The sequence below is a fragment of the Hypomesus transpacificus genome, chromosome 13, assembly GCF_021917145.1.
Source record: "Hypomesus transpacificus isolate Combined female chromosome 13, fHypTra1, whole genome shotgun sequence".
Classification (NCBI taxonomy): Eukaryota; Metazoa; Chordata; class Actinopteri; order Osmeriformes; family Osmeridae; genus Hypomesus; species Hypomesus transpacificus.
The window spans coordinates 12,839,299-12,864,548 of NC_061072.1; the positions used below are offsets into that span (position 1 = coordinate 12,839,299).

The 25,250-nt window shown below is 45.0% G+C and overlaps 4 protein-coding genes across 8 annotated transcripts; all 4 read right to left on the reverse strand.

Annotated features, from left to right (window-relative positions):
* Positions 1-361: 361 nt before the first annotated feature.
* On the reverse strand, positions 362-7,274 carry daglb (diacylglycerol lipase, beta). The gene is made up of 15 exons (XM_047032986.1): positions 6,574-7,274; positions 6,314-6,465; positions 5,917-6,091; positions 4,507-4,774; positions 4,299-4,421; positions 3,908-4,035; positions 3,676-3,802; positions 3,404-3,487; positions 3,185-3,262; positions 2,885-2,965; positions 2,652-2,779; positions 2,326-2,394; positions 1,838-1,910; positions 1,399-1,649; positions 362-1,185 (listed from the first exon to the last, which is right to left on the reverse strand). The coding sequence occupies exons 1-15, from the start codon at positions 6,666-6,668 to the stop codon at positions 990-992; spliced, it is 2,028 nt and encodes a 675-aa protein (XP_046888942.1). The 5' UTR covers positions 6,669-7,274; the 3' UTR covers positions 362-989.
* Positions 7,275-8,858: 1,584 nt separating this feature from the next.
* Positions 8,859-13,298, reverse strand: kdelr2b (KDEL endoplasmic reticulum protein retention receptor 2b). The gene is made up of 5 exons (XM_047032784.1): positions 12,993-13,298; positions 11,589-11,689; positions 11,059-11,217; positions 10,697-10,949; positions 8,859-10,323 (listed from the first exon to the last, which is right to left on the reverse strand). The coding sequence occupies exons 1-5, from the start codon at positions 13,081-13,083 to the stop codon at positions 10,289-10,291; spliced, it is 639 nt and encodes a 212-aa protein (XP_046888740.1). The 5' UTR covers positions 13,084-13,298; the 3' UTR covers positions 8,859-10,288.
* Positions 13,299-13,621: 323 nt separating this feature from the next.
* rab40b (RAB40B, member RAS oncogene family) lies at positions 13,622-21,613 on the reverse strand. Of its 4 annotated transcripts, none has more exons than XM_047032340.1 (7): positions 21,192-21,610; positions 20,681-20,961; positions 16,743-16,803; positions 15,900-15,960; positions 15,230-15,307; positions 14,808-15,030; positions 13,622-14,505 (listed from the first exon to the last, which is right to left on the reverse strand). In XM_047032340.1, exons 1-7 carry the CDS (start codon positions 21,251-21,253, stop codon positions 14,210-14,212), a joined length of 1,062 nt encoding a protein of 353 aa, XP_046888296.1. In that variant the 5' UTR covers positions 21,254-21,610; the 3' UTR covers positions 13,622-14,209. The 4 variants fall into 4 exon arrangements, with proteins under 4 accessions (XP_046888296.1, XP_046888297.1, XP_046888298.1 ...); XM_047032341.1 differs by having other exon boundaries at positions 20,708-20,961; positions 21,192-21,607; XM_047032342.1 differs by having other exon boundaries at positions 20,681-21,613.
* A 953-nt stretch (positions 21,614-22,566) lies between these two features.
* LOC124475598 (cytochrome c oxidase assembly protein COX11, mitochondrial) lies at positions 22,567-24,692 on the reverse strand. 2 transcript variants are annotated; one of them, XM_047032345.1, is made up of 5 exons: positions 24,514-24,692; positions 23,661-24,088; positions 23,391-23,546; positions 23,106-23,231; positions 22,567-22,931 (listed from the first exon to the last, which is right to left on the reverse strand). In XM_047032345.1, the coding sequence occupies exons 2-5, from the start codon at positions 24,018-24,020 to the stop codon at positions 22,749-22,751; spliced, it is 825 nt and encodes a 274-aa protein (XP_046888301.1). In that variant the 5' UTR covers positions 24,021-24,088; positions 24,514-24,692; the 3' UTR covers positions 22,567-22,748. The 2 variants fall into 2 exon arrangements, with proteins under 2 accessions (XP_046888301.1, XP_046888300.1); XM_047032344.1 differs by having other exon boundaries at positions 23,661-24,092; positions 24,514-24,691.
* Between the last annotated feature and the right edge of the window lie 558 nt (positions 24,693-25,250).

Here is a 25,250-nt window from a genome sequence, read left to right on the forward strand (position 1 = left end):
CGAAGTAAAAGAAACCCAGGTCACACGATGTTCCAGGTCATTTTTTCATTCGTTTGAAGGCCCCACAATGAATAATACACAATTCAGGGTGTGAAAATTAAACCCTATTCATCAAGAGTTTCAGAATGTTTTCCCCATTCGTGTTAAATGACCAGAAAACATAATGACATGTACTGTATGTGAAGCGTAAACAAGTTACCAGAAATAAATGGTTTTTAAATTAATCTACTTAATTTCAATGAAAACAATGCTCTCACATCAATCAAAAGTATGATAAGAATCATGCTCTATGCTTGCTGCATATTTAAAGTGCAAAAAAACTAAATTTCCATTTAATCTCCAAATAATTTCCTCTCAGGCGTGATGCATAGGCACTATTTACCCTGATGTTCAAAGTCTCAGACATTCAACACAAACAACCAGACAGACTACAGTTACCAAACGAACAAATCACCTTTTTAACACATGAACACCCACATGATGCAGAGGATGACTGCAGCCTCTGGGTAAGATTGTTAAGAACCCCCCCAATCCTCAGATCAAATGAGTATCAAGTACACATTTAAAGTTACCTAACTTTGTACACAAAGCACAATTTTTTTAAACACAGGACTCTCAAAATCAGATAAATAAGCAATAAAAATGGCAATAAGTTCATGAAAAAAATTGTGAATATCTTTCCAAGTCCTTTGGGGAAAGAGTTCTGTACATTCTGATAAAGTTTGTGTAGGATAGGGGACAGGCCCTTGGAGACAGTGGGCTATGACTGGAGAAAGGAGCAGGACACAGCAGGAGCTTGAGAAAGGGGACTGGGGCTTGGACAAGAGGGACTGGGGCTTGGACAAGGAGGACTGGGGCTTGGACAAGGAGGACTGGGGCTTGGACAAGGAGGACTGAGGCTTGGACAAGGAGGACTGGGGCTTGGACAAGGAAGACTGGGGCTTGGACAAGGAGGACTGGGGCTTGTAAGAGGGGCTAATAAGTGGAACTCAGATGACATTGAGATGGCTGTTGCTGAGCGATGAGGGGCAGAGTGAGAATGGCCTGTCACGTGTCAGACTCTGTAGGGCTTGAAGCACCCGGTCAGGCATGTGGTCTGACATCATCCTGGGGCTGATTAAAATACTCCGGAACGCAGCCTCAGTGGACCACTCTGCACGGTAACGCACCTGGGAGAAACAGGATCTGGTGGAGGAGAAGATCGAGACAAGGAAGAGAGAACGATAGGACGAAAGACAGAAAAAAGGTGCGGGAAAGATAAGGTGAAGTAGCACAAGAAAAGAAAAGGTGAGATTAAAAAAATATGAATTGTTAAACAGAAGTATAGCTGTACTGTTAGAGATATACTGTATTACAGTATGGGAATGTGTGTGTGTGTCTATGTACACCTAGACAGACCTGCGTGATGGTCCGTCCTCTGTGAGGTGCAGGATTCGCCCGGGGAGGTAGAGCGGTAGCTGAGCAGTGTGAACGGGTGAGTCTTCTGACGCCAAGCTCTGATAGGACGACGAGCGGCGGACCATCAGTGACTCCTCCCCCAGCAGGGGCTGGCTAAGCTCCTCCTCCCGCCTGTTGTCCATCTCAGTGGGGAAGTCGTCAGGGACTCCTCCAATGAGCTCGTACCAACAACCCTGCAGCAGAATATGGTACTAGAGGGAGGGAGAGAGAGGGAGAAAGTTAGGGAGGGAGAAAAGGGGGAGAGAATGGGTGGAGGAAAAGAAAGAGATGGAGGGGGTACGGCAAGAAAGAGGGAGAGAGTAATGGGGAATGTGAGAAGGAATGTAACGTATGGAAAGAGCCTTAAGAGCTTTCTACAAACAAGACTTCCAATTCTCACCTTAGGCTTATTGCAGTTAGAAACCATTTTGAGGATTCTCCTCTTCAGATCCTCCATGTTTGGATAACTTAACCTGATTATAGAACAAGAAGAAGACAGATCAGGGATGGAGGAGAGAGAAAGTGAGTTGCTCTCATTTCATCAGTGTCTCTTTTAACAGGGCACGGCCAAATATAGCTGTGCCATCACTCCAGAGTCTATAACAGTGTGCACATCGCAGTACACTTTTAACTTTCCACTCTCACTCCGTGTCACACAACACTTCAATGCCAACTCACTTGGACACCAAGCTATCATCTCAATCCTTTGAGTAAGAGGAATTGAAACTTGACACAAACTCGTAACAGTATTTGGGGTTATTTAAGTTATCTGACATCAAGCTGAGGAGGGAGGTAGTGGGTAGGGCTAGACAGAGAAAGCATATTCCCAAGATAGGTTGAGAAGTCAGTTAAAATTCCTGGCTACCAGTGATGCATCTGTGTTCTTACCTGGGCACTAAATCCTTCCCCAGAACAACCGACACAACAAACTGTTTGGAGAAGTCAGCCAGCGCCTTACTGTGGAGTGAGGAGACAAGACACTGATAATGAGAGATGCACAAAGATTAGTACTAGTAGTATGATATTCTGATATTAGTAGTAGTGTACTACTAATATCAGAGGAAGTAGTCCAACTTTAGGACCAATCACAAATCAGTCAGTAGAGGTGGCAGCCTGGGAGGACAGTTGGATATTTAAATACAAATGTCCTTATTGGATGCTCAACGGCCAGAAGAGTTGTTATCAGTAGCCAGACAGAAAGGTCCGGTCCTTACCTCATGAGTCCCCCTGGTGGAGAGAAGGAGAAGCACTGTACGCTAGGGAAGGAGCTGCGCAGCAGGATGGCCAGCAGGGATGCTGTGCCCCCACCCAGACTGTGGCCCGTAATCACTAGCTTGTACTCCTGGGATGGGGGGGGGGGGGGGGGGGGGGGGGAGACTCTTGTTGAGTTAGTCTGCTACACTGGTGTTACAGTAATACACTTTTAAGTCAGCTCTTTGCCTCTTACCGGAGCGATGGAGAAGGCCTGGTTTAAGATGCCGTCGTTGACCAGCTTCTTGTAGATGTAGCCAGCTGCTTGTGACATGCCCTGGAGAAACAGAGACACACCATTCAGCTTTCAGATAGACAAGGTCAACTCAGCACCACGGATGCACTGGTCATCTTAGCCGTCCAACATACTGTCTACACAGAGCACAACTCGGGAGAAGACCCTCTCTTATCCACAATGTCACTGCTGCTTTAGGCTAAAGAAGTGTAGCACACACACACGGTAATGTTGTTAGACATGCAGGCAGTCTCTCCAGACCTTGTGGGCATAGCAGGTTCCTGACACGCCCTCGATGGGCAGGTCCTCACACTCAGCAGACAGGTCCGTCAGGACATCCTGCATGGACACCACAGGACAAACCGAAAGGGTTAGACACAGACAAGTAGAGGAATGATATGTCGCTATAGGAAGGCGAATGTTCTAGGTGACCAGGTAGGTTACTGTACGGTGAGTCAAGGGAGGGCACAGGCTACTGACCCTGAGCGACAATGTTCCTCTGATTGCCACCAGGACTGCCTCCCTCTTGTGGTCCAGAGCCACGAAGAACGGGATCTCATAGATCTGGAACAAACAATACAAGACTACAGAACCACTGAGCAACACACTGTTAGGCCTGCCTCGGATAAGCAGTATGAATTGACATGCCTGGTTGTGTCAGTAGTTGCCGAGGTCTGATTATTGTCAGTAATGGCATTTAGTAGGCACGTGTGTTGTGTCAGTGAGTGTACATGATCCTGTGGGTAACTTACCTGGTTGTGAAAGCTGACATGGATGAAGTCTCTGTACTGCAGCCCAGTGCTGAGCAGGATGGAGGAGAAATGGCAGCCGAGATTGTCTCCACCTACGATGTCATACTCTGCAGTTTGGCTTCCACAGCTAAGACACACACACAGAGACACACGACCCCGCTCAGCACAGTCCCTGTGGGGCTCCGCCTCTCGGCTGGCTAACCTGGACATGGCAGACAGAGCGCATGCTCACCAGTCCCTGCTGAGGCTGCAGGCTCCGGTCATGGGGTTGGAGTAGACGTACATGGGCCAGCCGTACGCTGCAGCAGCAAACTGCATACAGTGGACTGCCTTCTCCAGCTCTGCCTCAAGGTCCTCAGCCTGTGAGGCAGGGCAGGGAAAACACACAGCTGAGGACTCACATGAACTGACTGGCTGGCTGCCTGAATGCCAGGTTTAATGACCAACTAACAGATTAAGGACTTAATCACTGACTTGAGAGACTACCCGATTGACTGGCTGACTGTTGAGAGACCGACAGACTGAATGCCAGGTTTAATGACAGGCTGATAGATGATGCTGACTCACTGACATGAGAGACTGCCTGACTGACTGTTAGGTGAGTCAGTGAGTCCTGTACTTACAATGGGCGAGGACGGGCTATGGGACAATACGTCTTCTGGATCTCTGCAATGCTCCATCTTATCCTGCTCCTGGTGCAGCAAGGCTAAGCCTGCTGCTATGTCACTGGCTACCAGGTCTGTATCCTGCAATACACACGCGGATCAGTAAACACAGTAATATAGAGAGACCCACACATGCACGCACATAGATACACACAGACACACTTACAGAGAAGAACCCGCTGACGAGCTGTGCGATGCTGGAGAAGGCGGCTCGGTGGCTCTCGTCCTGGGGCAGACAGCAGCATAGGAGCCGGAGACGGCTTTCCCACACACGGACCGCCAGGGAGCGGGCAGTGGACAGGAGCTGGGAGCCTTCGCTGCTCTCCAGGTCCCTCACCCCCAGCAGTTCCTCTCTGGCAGGTTTTGGGCCAGTGCTGCCCAGGGGGTCAAAAACAAACAACACCCCTATAGCCGTGGAGAGCAGCAGGATCCAACTGGATGAGACAGACAGGAGGTCAGCATGATACAGAGAGGAAGTCAACATTATGCAAAGTTTGGTCACGAGTGTTAGATGGGTTCATCATATCATTTTACATGAAAACTGTCTTTACATGGAAGGTCAACAAAATGTTGGCATGGTTTTTAAGTATGTAACAGGGCTCCCAAGTAAAAAAGTTTCTAAAGATTTGAAAAATATTTCTAAAAAAAGGTTTGAAAGGTTTGAAAAAAGATTAGTGTTTTTGTTGTTGCAAAAATAGGTTTGCATCATTGATTAGTACTTGATGAGGACTCTACTAAACTCTACTGTACTCTATTGTATTCTGCTTTACTCTACTCTGTTTAGGCTTCTCTGTTCTCCCCTCTCCTCTCCTTTCACTGTGTGTGAAAAAAGGTTTCGAAAGGTAGAAAAAAAGATTTCGAAAGGATTTCTAAAACGTATTTCAATAAACAATGTACCTGAGGCCCTGTATATTACAGTCTGGACATTTATAAAGCACTACACTGATGCTGGTGATGTATGTTACTGTGATCATTATGTATAACAAGTTTCATCTTTACACCAGCCTTTTACACTGAGAACACAGGGGGAACAGATTTCCCTGGAGGCCTGAGGAAAGTGGTTCCCCCTCCTGTATATTACAGTCTGGCTATTTATAAAGCAATACAGTGATGCGGAATGTTACTGTGATCATTATGTATAACAAGTTTCATCTATACACCAGTCTTTTACACTGAGAACACAGGGGGAACAGATTTCCCCTGATTTTACTACTGTAGGCTACACTAGACGGATTAGCACTAGCTGTTACAGACTCTGAAAACAGGTACTGACTAACGATTGAGCAAGACTCCACTAAACTATACATTAAAGCCTGTATTTGAGTGCAAATTGTCTAACCTACATCAAGAAATGTACCTTATGCTCATGGAAAGTAGGTAGGTAGATAGAGTACACTATAAGGTAACACACACGATTATATAAATCACATTCACCTCAACCAAGCAACAAGAGAAAACATCATGATTTTGTGCACGCACAAGGAAGGGGGAACAGGGGAACTGAATTCTCCGGAACAACGGGACGCTGTTAATTTCGAGCCCTGGTATGTGAAGAAGGGGTTAGGGCTCCACCCACCTGGCCACCACAGCAGCTATGACCGCGCCCACCTCTGCTGGCTCGCAGCCCTGACTGTCGCCAGACACCCAGATGACCCCCAGACACGCCCACACCAGCTCAGGCAGGTACAGAAGAGCTCGTAGGTACACCAGTGCTGGGATGGAGCGCCGCCGCCCAGGGTTAGTAATTGTCCCTGTAGAAACACAGACAAAATGATTCCACATCCCTGGCAAGGTGGAGGTTCAGCCATGTGTTTCATCAATGTGTGTGTGCATGTGTGTGTGCATGTGTGTGTGCGAAAAGAGAGAGAGAGAGAGAGAGAGAGAGAGAGAGAGAGAGAGAGAGAGAGAGAGAGAGAGAGAGAGAGAGAGGGTGTATGGGCACTTAAACAAGATTGACACAGAAGAGTATTTACCTTGAGCACTGACATAAACAATAGCACATAATGAGAGGATGATAAGAGCTAGCACGACCAGTAGGACCACCAGGTAGCTGTGGAGAACCCCTCCTCCTGGACACGCAAAGCTGTCTTTGTGGATAGTGTACAGGACCAACGTCCCAACCCACCTGTCACAGCACACAGGAGAGAGCTACATCAGTATAGCCTTCTGGATGAGCGGTGACTATTATTTGTAGACATGAATCAAGGAGTGTAGTTGTTTGCTTATCACCTACCATATCACTCTGACGAACAGCTCAAATGCGCCTGGAAATACAAGATCATCACTTGCAATCCCCCACCGCCGCCCAAACGCAACCATTCCAGGCATCTTGGCTACCGCCGGTAGTAGTCAATGAGTTTAACTTACGTTATCAATTTGGTGGATGTTGACAATAAATTGTGCTGTCGTGACTGAGTAAGGTTAACGTTGGCCACTAGCTCACATTAGCTGTCACAGTACTACTGTTATTGACTTATAGTAACAAGCTAGCATTCGAATCGTCGTTCTTCGAGGCTACGAGCCCATATACCAATGACATGTCAACGTTGCATCTAGATAACTAGCTACACACAACTCAACAACTTCCGATATTCGTCAGCATAATTAAACATTCCTTCTTGGGTCGAGTTTTAACTGTAGATACACAGCTTGCTATCTAGCATGCAAAAATGACCTGGCAGGAGTGCACACAAGTGCGATTGCGCACCATCTTGACCCAACGTGACTTGATATCGTTCCGTTTCTGAAAAAAATAAATAACGCCAGCTCTGGCAAACTCCTCAGACAAATTAAGATAACGCCTATACCACGATTACTAAGTTGGTTTAGTAAACACCAAAAAATAGCAAAGAGCTAACTTTATAGTACCAGATTTCTGCTAATGTTACAGAAATATGTTGTTGTTGTTGTCCTTCTTGTGACTCAGTGTCCGGCTAGTAATGTTTCCGGTTAAATGTAGAGCAGTGTTTACAGTTCCGCGCCTTATAACGTTCCAATCGGATTAATGATTATCTACCATTTTCAACACCAAAAAACGGAAGAAAAAAAAAACAAAACGTGTATTAAACACAAATTGTCTGAATACACAATGATGTTTTCAAAGTTATGTTTTTGAACAGATAACGTATCTGAGTTTGTTTCGTTAGCTAATTTGTCAATTCATTGCTCATTTGGATCCAAACTAAAACTGTCCGATCAGATGCTTGAACAAGTTAACATAGCTGTGTTTCAGGTCCAACACTGCCATCACTGCATCTCCTGGCCCAAGGCCATGGCCCTTGCTGGCAACCCAAAATTTACTTAGAAATCAGACAATTATAAATAGTGAATTGTAAGTCATCCCCTTGGTATGTGACATAGAAGATGGTACCAAACATTAATGCTGGTGATCCACTTTCTCCTCTTTAATATTCTCAGCATATCCCTGCTGGCGACTGTATCGTCTCTGCCCTCAGTCCTGTCTGTGAACAGACAGGAGTCTGCTCTCCTCACAAATCTAGTCAGCAGGACCTTTGAAATGGAAACATCAGTTGAGGAAAATATCTTGGAGATGGATCAGGACCTAGCTAATTTTGAGAATGAAAGGAGTAGGAGTCAGGTGGCTGAGCGGGTAGAGCATCGGGCTAGTAATCTGAATGTTGCCACTTCGATTCCTGGTCGGTGCACATGACGTTGTGTCCTTGGGCAAGGCACTCCACCCTACTTGCCTCGGGGAGAATGTCTCTGTATTTACTGAAAGTCGCTCTGGATAAGAGTGTCTAAATGACTAAATGTAAAGAGAAGATCTTAGCTAGTAGAAAACGTACACATTGCTGCTCTAAGTATCCGAGAGACTGACATATGCAGTGCCAGCTCATTGCCCATGAGAGGTGGCATGCGGGGGGGAAGTGCTTCCTCTGCTGGGAGTGTGAAATGATCTACAACACCAACATGTTCCTGAGGAAACACATGGAACCACACCACACCCCCAGTGCCCAGAAACCCCACCCCTGCAGTGACTCACATTCTTACATTCAGGCCCATTCTGATTCCCAACGGGGCCTTCTCAAGCCCCTACCAGGACTGTGATAGGGTTTTTAGATTGAACATAGAGTTGACCATACAGGAGATCCCACACAGGGGAATGGCAGTTTAAACGCTGGTTCTGTGAAAGAGGTTACGTGCAGTCCTGTCATCTCATCACACAAGAACCCAGTCAAACACAGAGGGCCTCTCGTGCGCAGCATTCACTGTAGGGGATGTGCTAAACCAAAACCGGACTGTCCACACAGTGGGAGATGCCTCTTGCATGGATGGAATGCAATGAAGTATTTAAGCATGGCCACAATGTAAAGGCTCATAGAAGCGCCATCATCCAGAGAAGTATCACACTGCCAACATGTTTCTGGTCACCATAATCATACTGTACTATAAAAAAATCAGTCATTTAATTTAGTATCTGAACAATAATAACTTACACATCATATCACCATATATCCTTCCATCAAGTTGTAATAATTGTTAGTCAAACATGGGAGCAAGGGTTTTCCTTTGAATCTTTATTTGTGGCGGCAACATCATGCAAAACAAAGCTTTTTAAAAAAAAAAGGAAACTACTGGAATGCTTTCTATGCGTGGACAATGAAGGCAGACTGATGTGTCAAGAAAGGTTTGCTGGTACTCCTGTCCAACAGTGTCCATAGTATTGTGCTGAAGCCCAATTATCTACAAGAAAATCTCAGTGAGCTAAGTAATATGCACATCAAGTAGACAATTCTACAGACACAGCTGTTTATTGAATGATAAAAACCCTAACAGTCAGTCAAGTCCTTTGAAGTTTATTTTCCAAAACAGATGACAACCTTGGTCATAACCTATATTGTACTACCAATCAACTCATTTCGATAAAAGAGCCCATGAGTAGTCGTTACAGGTGATGCACCAGATAATGAGAATAATTACAGGTGATACACCATCACAAACCCTGTCTAACAGACATAAGGAATCCAATGGGAAGATGGTGGTAAATTTGAATAAGGAAAGCAATTTACAGCACTGAGCAGTTCACCAGCTGTTTTACACAAACTTGATTGACAGTTGCAGGTGTGTTCTTCCTTTTCCATTAGTATTTTGAGGACTTGTTACTGGCCCCAGCTATGTGTCCCAAAGCCAGTATAGTGAAAGAAGTTCTGCACTTTTGTATCTAGATTTAATCATCTCATAGTTTGGGGTTTCATTTAACAAATTTATTTAAATGTAAAATATTACGTTCCAGCTGAAGTGGGTTTGGGTTGTTAGTGAAATGAAAGAAATACTCTGACTAACAAGGCTTTGGGAAACCTAGCAGTCAGATGACGGAGGCTGTAAATGGCCATCTACAGGAATGTGCATGGGGCTAAACAACGGAACAAAACCGTCTGAAAAAAACAAACAAAAAAAGTTTACCAGCAAAAGCATAGGGCTCTGATTTCTCCAGAACATGCCCCCTCAATAAGATTCAGGAAAACAATGTACATTTATTGAGATTGCAAATACTTTTACAAACGTTTCAATCAATATCAATCTCCAACCACAAGAAGTCTGCTCCAATATCTTACAGTGCCAAATCACAGGCAATCAATGTTTTCAACTCTTAATTGCCAATGTGTCAAATCATAGAGTACACATCTTTATGTAGAAAACCTTTCTCACTGTGTCTTTCTTTATACAGAATAATAAAAAAGTTAAGGCAAGATGCATCAAACAGAAATCCGAAGGCTGTGGGTGCCGGCCGGCTCTGGTGCCCCTGACTGGTCAGACGACGAGACAGGACCAACGGAGGCCACTCCCGTTCGTTCTCTGTCTCAGGCATCTTACTCTGGCTGGGGGAAGGGGAGGGGGGGCGAGGGAGGGTGGGGGGCACAGGGTCTTCTGCTACCTTACCCCGCCACCCTCTCCTGCGAGTCTGCCAAATCTCAGATCTTTGGCACTTAGGCTGGCAGACTCAGCTTCTTTCCTTTCAAAACTGAAATAGAGGAGAGAGAATGTTAGCACCCCTGCATAGCCAAGAGAAAGTTCTCTATAACTGAGGCAATCTTAAAGCCCTTCTGGTAAGGCTGCATATGACTGAACTGACACTGGACTTTAGAACTGGCATGGCTGAGGTTGAGTGTCTACTTAGTTAACACTCCCTTTGGCTAAAAAACACTATCTACTCGTCAATACATGGCGCAGAACAGATAACATCAGCCATGTACAACCCGTCCTACGTCTTGTCAGCCAAGTCAAAAGTCAAAGTGCACTCAACCTTTAGATACGTTACACTAAACTATGGAGAAAAAAAAAAGTCTGTATCTCCACTTCCAAACCTGGTTGAAAACTCCTTGCCTACAACTGACCTTTCGTTACGTAGAGATAGAAGAAGTCGCAGTAGAGGATTGTCTGGACCACCCCGGCCACAATGGCGATCATGTCGAAGAAGCCCTCGAAGTAGAAACGCCAGATCCAGTTGATGAGGTAGAGTGCGCGGTAGAGGCCCAGGAAGAACAGGTAGTGGGTGGTGATGGTCTCCGCCTCGCCGGTCTTACTGATCATGAAGAGCTGGGGCAAGATGGCCACAGACTCCAGGTAGATGGAGAACGTCCACAGGATCTAGAGTAGTCGGAAGGAAACAAGAGGAGGTGAAGGAGATGGTTAGAGAGAGGACCAATGGGTAAGTCACAAAGGTATGTTTGTGCGTGTGTGTTTTTGTGTGTCTTACCTCTAGGGGAGAGAAGTCATGGTTCACCAGGAAGGCCAGTCCTCCGACAGGAACCACCAGGAACTCCACTCTGAAGGTGTCATGGTTACCGTCGTATGTGGCCTTGAACTTGGCGTAGATCAGGTAGACAGTGGCGTATGCACAGCCAATATAGATGACCTGAAACAGTTTCCATCATTAATTACCTGTTCTAAAAGAACCTTCATATACAGTCCGGCAAACAAAAACCACAATCCACTTTTCAAACTCATTACACCATCATTACCATTAGAAACACTAAATTCCCTGCTAATTTTTTTGGGGCTGAAGGATTGTACTATACTTAAAATTGTGTGCATAAGGTGAGGGTTATGAGATGTGTTGAGGAACTTGACATGCAGGGGGAGGCTCAACAATGCAGTGACAGCACACACTGTTGGATTCATGGCTAGATGGCACACTAAGGCTATCCAAGTAGGATATGTTTCTTTAGCACACAAAGGTGTGGCAGTCTGTGCATGTATGTGATCTTTTACACGTGTGTCTCCTACCTTCATGGTAGTGTTGTAGAGCGATATGAAGGAGGTGAGGAGGTCCAGGTAGCGCGTGGTGAAGACCAGGGAAAACAGGATCTGGCTTTTTCCAGAGATGCCTGGAACAACACAGTGTGTCAGTAAGTAAGCACAGTATACCTGTCCACTATGAGACAATCTGTCCAACAGTCCACACACACACTGTTTAGACAGAGAGATAAGTCTGTCCACACAATCAAGAGAGAGCGTGTGAGAGAAAGTTCATCTGTCCAGTGAAATGACTGCAATTGAACATTGTTCTACCAGTCAATACTCAATGAGATCACATCCAGGCAGGTGATGCATCTGAACGGCCCAAAAATTCACGTTTCCTTCCCCCCTGACTCCTGGTTGATAGAATCTCAATGGCTTCTCTCCATAGATGATACAATTAGTATTCAAGTTGTCACAGCAAGGATGCACTTTTATGTTTAAATAAACTATGTAGCTGGATGAAACTTTGATAAGTTATCATAATATGATATAACGTCTCCGGATGCAGTGGCAGGGGCTTTTAGATTTACTAGTGCAGGTACTATTGCAGGGATGTACAGGACAACACAAGGTAACCATTTATCCACGTACAGTTAGGGACAGTCAACCACTTCCTCTGAAAATCGGAGAAGCACGTTCCTGTCTGTAGCTTGCTTGCTGCAACTAGTGCGTCTTAGCACTTTGACTAGTCTATATTTGCCCAAATAGATGTTGCTAACATTACTAGCTAGCGACTTGCCACGTCACTCCTAGGTCAATTCAGGCCGGTCGTCGTGCAGTCGGATGAATTGATAAAGTTAAGCTCACAGTTTTCCGCCACAACGGAGATGATGAGAAATGACATACCACACACTAAACGGGTTTAGCTGACCATTCGCCCGATTGCTTCCCTCGCGGGTGCCCCTGATTGACGTGATCTAGTGCATTGACAGCAAGCTGAAATGAATGGGGACTCCACAGGGCTCGAGACTGGTCGGCTAACGTGTGTTACTAGCTAACAACTGCGTAGGCCAGTGCGAATTAACTCAACTAGCTACTTATTACATTCATGATCACACACTATAGATTTCCACACACGCATTTGAATGTATGCATTAATGAAAGCGACATATATGTACAGCCTGCACGCTACGCTAGTATTTACTGTATTCCTACTTAAAAGCTAGGTAACGTTAGGCCGTGTTGGATGCAGAAATGCTATGCTACAGCTCAGACCAGCGTACTAGACAGAAGCAGTCAAGCCGGTTAGCTATTTAGTTGGCTAGTATCCACTTTAAGTTAACTAGTTAGTTAGCCACCACGTTTCATGCAGCTCTATTAATAAGGCTCAAAACTAAGAAAGACGTTGCGTGGTTTGTAAGTTGCACGGTAAAAAGGATATTTACTCACCGGCACAGGACCTGGTTTTCCATATTTTTAGCAGCAAGATGATGATGGCTGCTAGGTGGGAAAGATCGCCGGTGAGTCTGAATATGTTCATGTTTCTGCAGGATGCAGGCAATAGTATCTTTTCTAAAGCAAAAAAACAATTTCAGTCAGTTCAGATATGTCTTGCCAACCTCCGTTACAAGCCGTTTAACAACCAAACAAGCGGGTCTGTACGTCTAAAATTCCTATTTCTCGATGTGAAAATGGCGAGTAATGCGCGACGTGGCCCGTTTACGTGGCCAACGATTGTAGCAGCACCCAATGCAAGCCGGGAAAATGTTGACGCTCATAGAGACCAAAAAGCTACACACCCGTCAGTGGAAGGCGAGGCGGGGCATGTCTGTGATAATGGTTTTATTACAAAGAAATGGATTACTCACAATTATTAGCTGTATTTAACCCTTGACAAATTACTGACAAATTACCAAAGAAGATCGAAGTTCGGGATTATGTTTTTAAGATTATTATATTATAAAATTATGTTCTTCATCGGGTTATGGAAAAAACATTGCCTATTTCTGCAGTTCTTTAATCCCATACAATATGTATCACCAGTATTATGCTACAAGAAAAACACGCACAAAGATTGTTTGTGAAATTTATTTGAAAGGGTGTTATCAATATTTATTATTGTGCAAAACAGGCGCATTTGTTTGTCTGTCTTTGGTGTTGAGCCACCTCTTCAAAGATTGTACACTGTAAACTGAAACCAGGTACAAACCCTACTGCGAATAACAACAATATAGTATCAAACGGACACATTTTCTATAGTACAAATATAATACACTAAAAGTTTTTTTTTTCTTCGAGAGTTGCTGGTTTGAAATGCCCCATTACATAAAGTGAGAGAAGCATTTTAAAGCATTGTTGTGAAAAGGTTTTCTCGAGCCATAGTCATTTATTCACATGCATTCAGTGACACGTAAGGATGCCTTTGAAGGACTGCATTCGTGGACTGAACCAATAGGACAAAAGCATTTACGGTCTGGTTTGTTAAGGGTGTATCCAGCCTCTCTTGGCTATGGCACCTTTCCAGCTCTGCTCTTCCAGCTCATAGCTTAGGGCCTGAAGCTCTGTGTTGTTTTAGCACAGAATAGCTGTTCTGAGCAGGGACCATTTCCTGTTCCCTCTGTGACAGCTTCCCATCCTGCAAACTCTCCCTTTCTGTGCTGCCATTGCTAGGATATCTTGCAGCTGTTACGCGCACAGCTCTGGGCTGGGCTGAGTGGTGGGCGGATGAGTTTGGGTTTCTTCAGCAATGTCCCTCCTGTCCTCTTGATGGCACTGTGATCACTGTGAGGGTTTGCTATGACGGAGTAGGAGCGTCCGTGCATCATGCGTGCGTTGAGGCCGTTGGCCATGGAGAAGGACTTGAGGTGTGACTGCAGGGCCAGAGGCAGAGGCAGCTTGTCCACCAGGTGGACCGGGGTGCATGACACGATGGAGCGACAACACAAGTCCTGTAGACTCAGCACTGTTAAGGGGGGAGAGAGGGGGAGGAGAAGGAGGGAGGATATGAGGGAGGAGATGGAGAAAGAGGGGTGGAGAGTCATTTTAAAATAAGCAGTTAAACACCACTAGAGGGCATGCTTATCAGAAGTAGAAAGAGAACCCGTATATGACATCACTTCATGAGCTCACAGCTCGCTGTTCCTTGCTTAAACAGGACAAGCATCACTAACATACAGACACTACATTCCCTCTCTCACGCTCACACATACACAGATATATGCTCTGTTCTCTCTCCATCACACACACACACACATCCACCCTCACCTCTGTTGGGCTTCCATAGTCTCTCCATCCCATGTCTCATCAGTACCGTCCGGGCCAGCTCTGTGAAGGACTCTGTGATGTTGAAGTTGCAAAGGGGGCTGACCTCAAAGAACGTGACCTTTAACCTCTCAGCGTACAGCTGGGCTTGCTCCGTGGTCACCTGACGCTTGTAAGCCAGGTGCAGGCGGTTCCCTACCAGGATTTTTGGCACTCCTGGTGCATGCTGGGAACCAGGAAGAAAAGGTGAAGAGAGGGAGAGAGCTCCTGTGACAGTGCTTGCTGACGGTAGATGGTACATTTTTGAACACCCAATGTGTAATGATGTCCACCCAATTGATTACATCTGAATTTAATTTGCTTTCAAATAAACATCAAAGGTACACACTGCACTCTTGGGTTTCACAGAAGTAAGGAAGTTTCACCTCATCTATCTCCTTGATCCACCTGTCAATGCCATCGAAGGACCAACGATTGCTGATGTCATAGACCAAGATAACTCCCTGAGAGAGAGAGAGATTTATTTGGCTTTGATAGAGTGGTATTCTTAAACACACAAGCTCTGTGGTTCTCAGATCCAGCGATCATATTACAGTGTGAGGTAGGAATGTCTGCTGACAGGGGAAGCCTAGAATCCAGTGGGAAATGACCCTTTCCTGTTGTTTAGGATCAGAGGATCTTCCCAGGGCTACAGGACATGCTTTAAAAAGCATTCATGAGCGACCTAGCCTTCACTCTCATGTGTGTAACCATCACTATAAAGACAACAGACACCCAACCACACTTCCTTCTTCAAAAGGAAATCTGAAACCTGTTTAGATGGATCTCAGATGAGGTTGCTGATCGAATAATGGAAACATGTATCAGTTTTTCCTTGTTTCTTACGGGGAACCTGCGTACCAAATGTATGTTAAAACATCTGAATTACTTTCAAAATACTCTGGACCAAGATGAAGGCAGAGTCACAGTGTTCCCATGCCTATTTAGTTTAGACATACTAAAGAAACCCTTGGATAACAATGACATGGACAAATACATACACATGCATTTTGAACACATTCACATACATACACGCATACATATTCACACACCCACCTGTGCCCCTCTGGAGTAAGATCTAAATATGGTGCAGAAGCGACCTTGGCCTGAGGTGTCCCTGAAACACACAAGGGTCAGAGGTTAAGCAGCTGTCAATCAAACCAACACACACTAGTATCTCTGCCTTCTGTCCTGGCTTAATGAGGTGTGAGGGGAATGTCCCTGCTGTAGCATGGGCCCCACCCATCTGGGGGTCAAGAGGTTTGAAGGTCGAGAGGTTGAACTCTCAGGAATAGCGTTTGCAGGTGTAGAGGGTGATTGTTTATGTACATTACACTGTAACAAATCAAATTTACACAGTTAAAACCTGACCGAGCATGAGCAGTGGTGAGTTTGTGCAGGTCTGAATTCCAGAGCAGGGTTTGGTTTGGCAGACTGCTGCTCTGCACTCAGGAGAGAGCAAAAGCTGACTCACACACAAAAATGCTTGTATAGTGCTCATGAACAAAATGATAACTATACTAATGTCTTATAGTCCTCCGAAAATGTACAGTATAGCCTACTAATGTAAGGCTGAACCAGTGTTTCAATATGGGGTGCCTGCTGGCTCAAGGACCAAGCTGATGCTTTGTCTGACTCAGTACTGCTCGTTCACTGGTGGACCTACGATTGCAACTCAGCCAGCAGTGACTGGAGTGTAGCAAGAAGAGGCCACACCCTCCCCACCCCCTCCCCACCCCTCACATCCCCATTCTGCTAAACCAAAACGTCTGAGCCTGTAACACATCAAACATGGTTTCTGATTAACTATTCAGCACAGTATAAAAGCAAAATCCTCTAAAAATAAGACTGGCACGTGATGAGGACCACAGCTTGTGTGTGCGTTTGTGTGTATGTTACCATAGTTGGAGTTTGATTCTTCTTCCATCAAGGAGGATAGTGGTCGTCTTATAGTCAATTCCTGTCAACGATGAAAAATATTCTCATTAGATCACTGTTCACTTTGGCTCTGAGCTGTCCTTATCCTCCAACACATCCCAGGTGTCTGATGGGAAAATGCAGTTGCATGTGTGTGTGTGTGTGTGTGTGTGTGTGTGTGTGTGACTGTAAAAGATAGAGAGACAAGAGAGTGAGAGAAACAGAACGAGTGTGAGAGAGGCAGAAACAGAGAGAAGGAGAAAGAGAGACAGGGAAATAGAAAGCCAGAGAAAGCGAGAGTGAAAGAGAAGAAGAAAGACCAGAGATGATGACATTCCCATCCCTGTGCCACTCTGTAGTGTCAGGCAGACAGCTTCCCCAAACCCCACCGGTGTGTGTTTGTGACTCACACCCCTCAGAAGGATTCAAGTGTTTTAACATCCAAACATAGTACAGTACCCAATGCTGCTTCTAATGACTCACACACCCACGCATGCACACACACATTAGCTGTTAATATTATGTTACTGTCACAAGCGTCATCTATAGGAACAAAAGCACTGAAGGTTCCATCCTTATTACAGTAATTACTGGAACAGGAAATGGCTAAGCTCCCTGGAATTAAATACATGGTGCTCTTAGCCACCGTAAGGCTCAATAAATGCACTAACGCTCTCACATTCACAGATTTACACTACTGCTTAAGAGAGGAGCAGCATGTAGTATAATAAAAGAGTACAAATAGAATTAATGCAATCCATCAAATATAAATACAGCAGAGAGAAAGAGAGAGAGACAAAGTGAGGGGAGAGGGAGGTGAAGAGATGGAGACAGACACAGGGTGACAAAGAGAAAGAGAGTGACAGAAACTTGTGCCAGATCAGTGGTGGCATCTGGATGTTTTCCCTTCCTGGCTTATGTGACCGGGGATTGCTCATGTTGAGCAAGGTATGTTTATACTAACAAATACAAACACTTCAACATCCATTGCAGTCAGTGTTGTATCTGTACAGAGCAGAAAACTGAATATGGAGGAACTGAAGATAGAGAGGCAGAGAGAGGAAGAGAATTAGAGATAGGAAGTGTGTGTGTTTGTATACAATCCAGAAGCGCTCCATAAACATCTAGAGTCCAGTACCTACTGTAATCAACAGTAATACAGGACCTGACCATCCATTAAAAAACAAAACATCCTTTCCAGTCAGGGATTATGTAACAGAACGATCAATCCATAACCCTTACTCATTGTTTAGTCAATGGAGGGAGAGAAGGACAGGACAGGGGAGGTGGGATGTTATGTAATGTGTTGCTTGCCAGCTGGCGAAGGCAGGCTTCATAGAATGACCACTCAGGGGGCCTCTATCACAACACTGGAAGATAAAAAAATAGTCTAATCTGACCTACACACACATTCTGACACACAGAGACAGACGGACAGAAACACACAAAACATCTTGTTGGGCATCCAAGTGGAGGGATGATGTTGCGTAAGCAGCCATGATCAGTCTAATGTTTGTTGACAGACATCACAATAACATGGCTGTGTTAGCTGGCAGGCCTGCTTTGGCGTCACACACACACACATACACACACACACACACACACACACACACACACACCTACACCCACAAACACCTACACACACCTACACACACACAGACACACAGGGGAGTGACCCTCCTATTAGCATTTTGGATCCCATATACAGACACAAAAACTTCTAAATGTGTTAAATCCGAGAATCCGAGAATCTGTATCGTTCTTTCAGCAAGGTGCAGGCGCCCCTGAGACAGAGAGAACACAAAACAGGCCACTCCTCTCCCTTCCTCCATTTGTCTCCATCTCTCTATTTCACCTCTCAACCTACAGTGATGAAATGGACAGTTATTGCTCTCTCTCTTCCCATATGCCATGTCTAAAGCACGTGCTGTATAGAAATCCACCTCTTTTGTCCTTGTCTCTCGGTCTGTTCCTTTTTCTCAAGAGAGACAGCTGCTTCTACTTTTGAGCTTCTGAAGAAATATTGACTGTACACGTGTTTGTATTTGTTTGTGTCCTGAGATGTGATGTGTTTCATCCAAGGTCACTTTCTCTCTCTGAGTTGGGATCAGCTAGAAATGAGTCATCCTCTCCTGGCATCAGCATCCCCCACAGAACAATACACAAATACTTGCATGCCACCTCACACACACACACACACACACACACACACACACACACACACACACACACACACACAGGTCTGTAATCCAAACAGTTCAAATACAGCCTTTGACTCTGTTCTCAGACGACCAGTTTGGAGGTCTTCTATACAGAGGTGAGGACTGTGAACAAAGTGGGAGGGGATACCAGTTATGGAATTAATATATACAAATTACAATCATGAAGATTGACGGAAACCTTTAAATTCAATGAAAAGATGAGTCTGCTGTGGAACATGGGCATGAATGAATAACTGAATAACAAGCTGCATGAACATATCCCAGGTAAATGATAGAGAAAGACAGAGATCACAAATAAGAGATGGAGACTGCATGTTTCCTGTATGCTTTGGAGGTTTGTTTGTGTGTGTTCTGAGCTGTACCCAAGTGACCCATATAGAGGGTTCTGTGGCCAGAGTACTGGATTCCAAGGAGGAGAAAGAGAGATTCCAGAATGCCTGTGGTTCCTCTAGTGAGAGGTTCTACAACCTTACACACACACACACACACACAAATATATATAATTTCATACATAGACACATTCATCTCAAGAATTAAATCATTGTGGTTGCTTAATGTGGACTAGTAAAAAGGCATACAGAGAAAATAAGGTAATTAGCAGCTCATTTAGTCTAATCAGTCACAGCCTTTTTACTAGTCCAAATCGACCTACGGGTACATATAAAGTCACCTGAACCTGGTCCCTGTAGCAACCAATTAAATAAACAGTTTCAGCGTAGAAACTACTACAGATTATTTTCATAATAATCATGATGTTGATCTTGCGTTTCACTCTGAGCTGTGCAGTCCCATGTGCGCACACATACAGAAATAGGAAGCTAATGTCTTGTGATCAAACCTCAACCTCATAGAAACCTCAACCTCATAGAAAAGTGTAAATTGTCATATTTTGGGGTGGTGAGATAATATGGTAATGTTGCTGTGGGTTGTTGATGAAAAGTTGTATTGGTCTGACTTGTGTTGGATACTGCAGTTTTCCCATGGCTGCAGCAACAAGCACAGTCATGCCTGAGATGTAAACATCTGCTGGGTAGAACCCTCCTACTGTTCCACCTGGGACCAATAGAACCTGCTGCTCAGTTCACACCTCCAGCTCAGCTAACACAGATAAGAACAATGTTGCATTCTAGTGTGAGAGGGATGTGAAATCTGAAAACCTGAATCTACACTCTGACAGACAGAGAGAGAGAGAAGGAGAAAAGGAGAAAAGAGAGAGAAATAAAGAAAGAGCACCATTGTTGTATTTTACAAACAATTTCACTTAACCACTTGACTTCCAGTTCAGACCAGTCTGTGCAATGTACCACTGTATGTATGTATGTATGTATGTATGTATGTATGTATGTATGTATGTATGTATGTATGTATGTATGTATGTATGTATGTATGTATGTATGTATGTATGTATGTATGTATGTATGTATGTATGTATGTATGTATGTATGTATGTATGTATGTATGTCTGCCTTTTCTATGTCGGTCAGTTTAGTCTTGGTATGAGACTCTCATCCTAAATATAACCTTCTGAGGAAGTTGTCTACTGCTTGGCCATCGTCTGACGTCCACTGTAATCCAAAAGCTCAAATAACATTGACCATGTGGACTGCACCATGTGCAGAGAGACTGAAATATTTTCTATTATGATTCGTCAAGACACTTTTAGAACCTGAACAATTGCAGTAAAATCTGTGATGTTACCGTTTCTTCCCCATCTTGCACACGTACCCATGTTGTAACCATACGGAGACTCGGTGGCCCCATCCTGGAGGCTGGCCAGTATCTCTCCTTTCCCGACATCGCTGTCCCCGACCAGGAGAAACTTGAGCAGAAAGTCGTAGGCCTTGGCGGGGCTGGCTCTGTGACTCATCCTCACGGGAAGGGACGGCTGTGTTCCATTGTGGAACGGTGAACAAGAAGCGCGTCTTCTATCACTCTCAGCACTAACGGCCCATTTCAGGATGGAGCACAGGAGAAGAGAACTGCAGTGTGGATGACAAATTACCGTTTCAGTTCACGTATTGTCTTTTTAAACTTCTTTGCTTCTCATGATTGGAATTCAAATACAAAACTGTCCATGATTTAAATCCGTTCCATAAGTAAAATTTGACAATAATCAGCGGTCCTTTTAACCACCCAAGCTTGAGTGAAAGCTACAAGTGTCCAATTTGCCACTGATGCGACACAATGTAACATAAAATTGGGTAATTACGCTATTGCAACTGAGACCGCGAGTAATTCAGCTGCAATTTGCGTGCGGGCGTGTTCCTTCATTCGCTCAAGCACAATTCCTTAAATCCCATTTTCGTGAATAGAAATCTTGTAACGATTGAGTCCTTTTAAGGACTGTCAGCCACACTGTGCTGTAGACTATCCTACATTTGGCGATTCTCTTTTAGTCATCCCAATCTCCTGCTGGTTCCTCCGACGGAGCGGTGGAGGGTCGGGCTGTGTGCTTTGCTACGGTTGGCTCATCCATTGGGTTGCTAGGGCAGCCTTGAATCTGTAGTAGACGTTGAAAACGTCCGTCAAATATCCATAAATACCAATGTTGATGGAGGGGAGTGGCGAGCTGTGGACTGAGTACGAATTGGCGGCCGCTGACTGCAGTTCAGTAACGTATTAGGCTACTTCATCACGCTGAAGGATAAACATCGATCTATATTAGCTGGTCCTGGGTCAGTGTTGGGGACCGCCCGCAGCCTGACAGGGCCAGAACAGCATGCTCGGTTTGTTGTTGTTTTGGCTCACCACGATTTCTGACGTAGCCCTTTGACAGAGGAGACAGGCCGGATTGTTTCATTTGAAAACAATGACCATAAAGAAGGCTACGTTTTGTAGAGAAAGCATGCAACCACAGATTTTCTTCTTCTCGTAATTATATGCCAAATGGTTAAACAAAGTCGGCTTTATCGCATTCTGGCTGGACACCAAATTAAAATGCAGTTAGGCCTATAATAAAAAAGTAGCGACATCCTGGCAAAAATAACATACAACGGTACAATGGTAACAGTGCCTAATCCTTGGGTTGCAGAGGTAACTTATTATTGAGTGTTGAGAATGCCTCAGGTCTGTTGATCAGACTTCGTTATGTTATGCAGGGGAGCTGGCAAAACTGAGACCATTACGTAATTACCGACATGCAGGATACAGACGGTCAGCTGTAACATGCCCAAATACATGGGTTATGTCAATGTCGGAGGACAATAAATCTTGATCAGCCTTATACGACACTGCAGGAACGTCAGGTCAGATCACGAGGCTTAGCCAATGGTGACTTTCAACCTTGTCCAGCGTCCCAGCTGTTTTTATATATCACATTACCTTACCGAGGGTGAATATGAGTTTTATTTATGGCCACGAAAAGTAACAACCCTCTGCTGCCATCAAGTGTTGAAATGGTGATACATAATTTACATTTACATTGAATCATTTAGCAGACGCTCTTATCCAGAGCGACTTACAGTAGGTACAGAGACATTCCCCCGAGGCAAGTAGGGCGAAGTGAAGGACACAACGTCATTTGGCACGGTCAGGCTAATAATAATGCGATTACATTTGTCATGGTGATAATCAAATTCCAGAAGTGAACACAAAATCATAATTTATTTTATAACACAAAACCAATATGAAATGACATCTTGGATCATTCTTATTACCTATGTACATACACTGTCTCTTCTGTGTCCTCCCTGACCAAGGGGAGCGTTAAACAATGATTGTGAACATGGTTTAGTCTGTAGAGCGGCTATTGGGCCAGAGCACAGCTCTAGCTGTACCCAGGCAGAGGCAGCTTCTGGCCCTCCTTGGCCTCGAAGAAGGTGTAGGAGAGGGTGATGGTGTCGACCCGCGCCATGCGAGGATCCTCATCAAACTCAGGGTCGATGTAGAAGAAGACGGGCATGTCCACTTCCTCGTGAGGGTTCAACCTCTGCTCTTCAAAGCAGAAACACTAAGAGAGAGAGACACACACACACACTGTGTCAGTATTTCTAGGTGCAGACCCTTCACTACTTACAGCTCTTACACAATCACTCTCTGTGTGAGTTAGACTCATCTATTGGACGGAAGGGTGTGTTCCGCTACCCAGGTGCCAGAGTCCTTCCCGCAGTCTAAACAGACCTACCTGGATCTTGTTGAAGTACTGTCCTGCATCAAAGGGCACCACGTTGTAGGTGGAGATGCCAATAACAGGTTTGTCTGTGGGGTTCCTGGCTCTGTAAAATGCAAGGGCAGTCTCTCCTGGAACCACCTGAAACACAAACCCACATCACAAAGACACACAAAGAGACAAGCGATACAGATAAATAGATTTTAGAGGAACAGAAGACGAGGGGAACAGACTGATGACCAGGAAGGGAAACACTGAAAGACGCAACAGCGGATGTCAAGACCATGAGTCCAGTCTTACATAGATTTCGGATTGCTGAGGACGGAAGTTCCACTGCATGCTGGCGTGGGTGTCGGCGTTGAAGGTGATCTTGATGATGCGGTCCTTCACCGGCTTCATGGTTTCCACCTGCTCTGTATCGTGGCCTGCCACCGCTGTGCCTCCCAGCCCTGATGCCTAGACCGCAGCAACACCAAAGACAGACACTGACAACACCTTCAAGGCTTATTCCATTCCAGACACAACTGTAATCTGTTCTATCTTTCTGTACTCTCTCTGCCTCCTTCTCACCTGGCAATACAATCTGTAGAGTGGCACTGCAGCGTAGGACATGCCAATCATGCCCACCCCTGCCGCAGCAATATAGGTCAGCACCGTCTTGTTCCGGGTCCTCCATTCCTCCTCCTGATTCCAGCCGCCCTTCTTCCTCTTGGCCCCCCGAGTTTGGGTGTGGAAGCGGGGAGGAAGCTTTCTGGACAGAAGCTGCTGCTGCGTCTGGCTGTGCAGCCCTCTTAGCCCTTCACTCTGCACATCCCTCACACAGCTCTGCAGACCCCTCAAGCCTCCGCTCTGCACAACCCGGAGACAGGACAGCAGAGCTGAGCTTTGAGAGCAGGCTAGGCTCTGGCGGAAGAAGATGGGGATTGGCATGGCTGCGGGGAAAAGGCCAAGGCTAGCCTTTAAACTAATCCTATGTTGCCTCTCACAGCAGGAGATACCTGGCTGGGGAAAGATACATTATAAGTTCTACTGGCTTGATAAATGGCTGCAGTTGTCTGATGCTAGCTAACAGGTGCCGTGTAACCACCACATAATCGATGTAGTAAGCTGGTACTAAGTAAGTAGCTAGCTAGTGTACAGTAAATGCTGTGTAACTGTGTGGTGTGTCTAGGATAGCGAGAAGAGCTAGGTCGCATGTGCAAAAGACGTTTGAAAGACTTCCACTCAAGGAAATATTGAAAAAACACAGTTATCTGTTATTGTATCAAGATGTAGCAGAGGATTTAAAGCTAGAATATCTCGCTATCCTGGTGCCACTGTGACTATTTTCTAGTTTACACTGTAACAGCTTACGATGACAGTGTACGGGTTAGTTTAACGTCGCTAAAAGATCAGTAAACAACTTTTAGGTTACAAATCTTACCGGGAAAATCTGTCGTCAAATTCACCCTTGGATTGCATGTTACAAAATCATCACGGGTTGGTCATAGTGGTGGTGCCCCAGCTTGACATTCTCGGTGGAAAGAAATTGTTCATGTCAATGGTTCCGCCTAGTTGGATGTTCTACAGTCACTAAAGCTAATAGTTTGTATTTATTTTCGAAAATGTCTGTTGACTTACACCGTGTCCTTTATAGCAACAAACCAAACAACCATTCACACGTTTGCTCAGTTTTAGACGGACACTCTGGGCAACACAAAACATTAGGTAACCCAAAGCGCCACTAGTTGTCGCTGGAATCATTTTATGTTAATACCAGGTGTCTTGAAATGCTATCCTACCTGTCTAATGTGACCTACCAGGGCTTACTGACTCACATCAAGGTTAAGGTTTGCCCAATACCGGTGTCGTACCAAGGCACTTATCCCCACCAGGATTTGCATCCCCTGGCCGCGGGAGGGCTCGTGCACTCAGAGAAGACAGCGGAGTTTAACTGCTGCACACAAATAGCGACGTGGAAGACTCGACAGGGTTTCCCATAGTATCCTAACAAGGGACTCATGTATCTACATGAATACGTTTATTTGTCTGTTACATTAAGGCGACGTGTGAATTGTTTAATGCGTCGTTTAATATAGTGGATTATCGACGGTGTTTTCCAAAGTTCCATATTGCCACCTTTGCTACATAGGCCGAATGATAGGCCTATGGGACTCGACA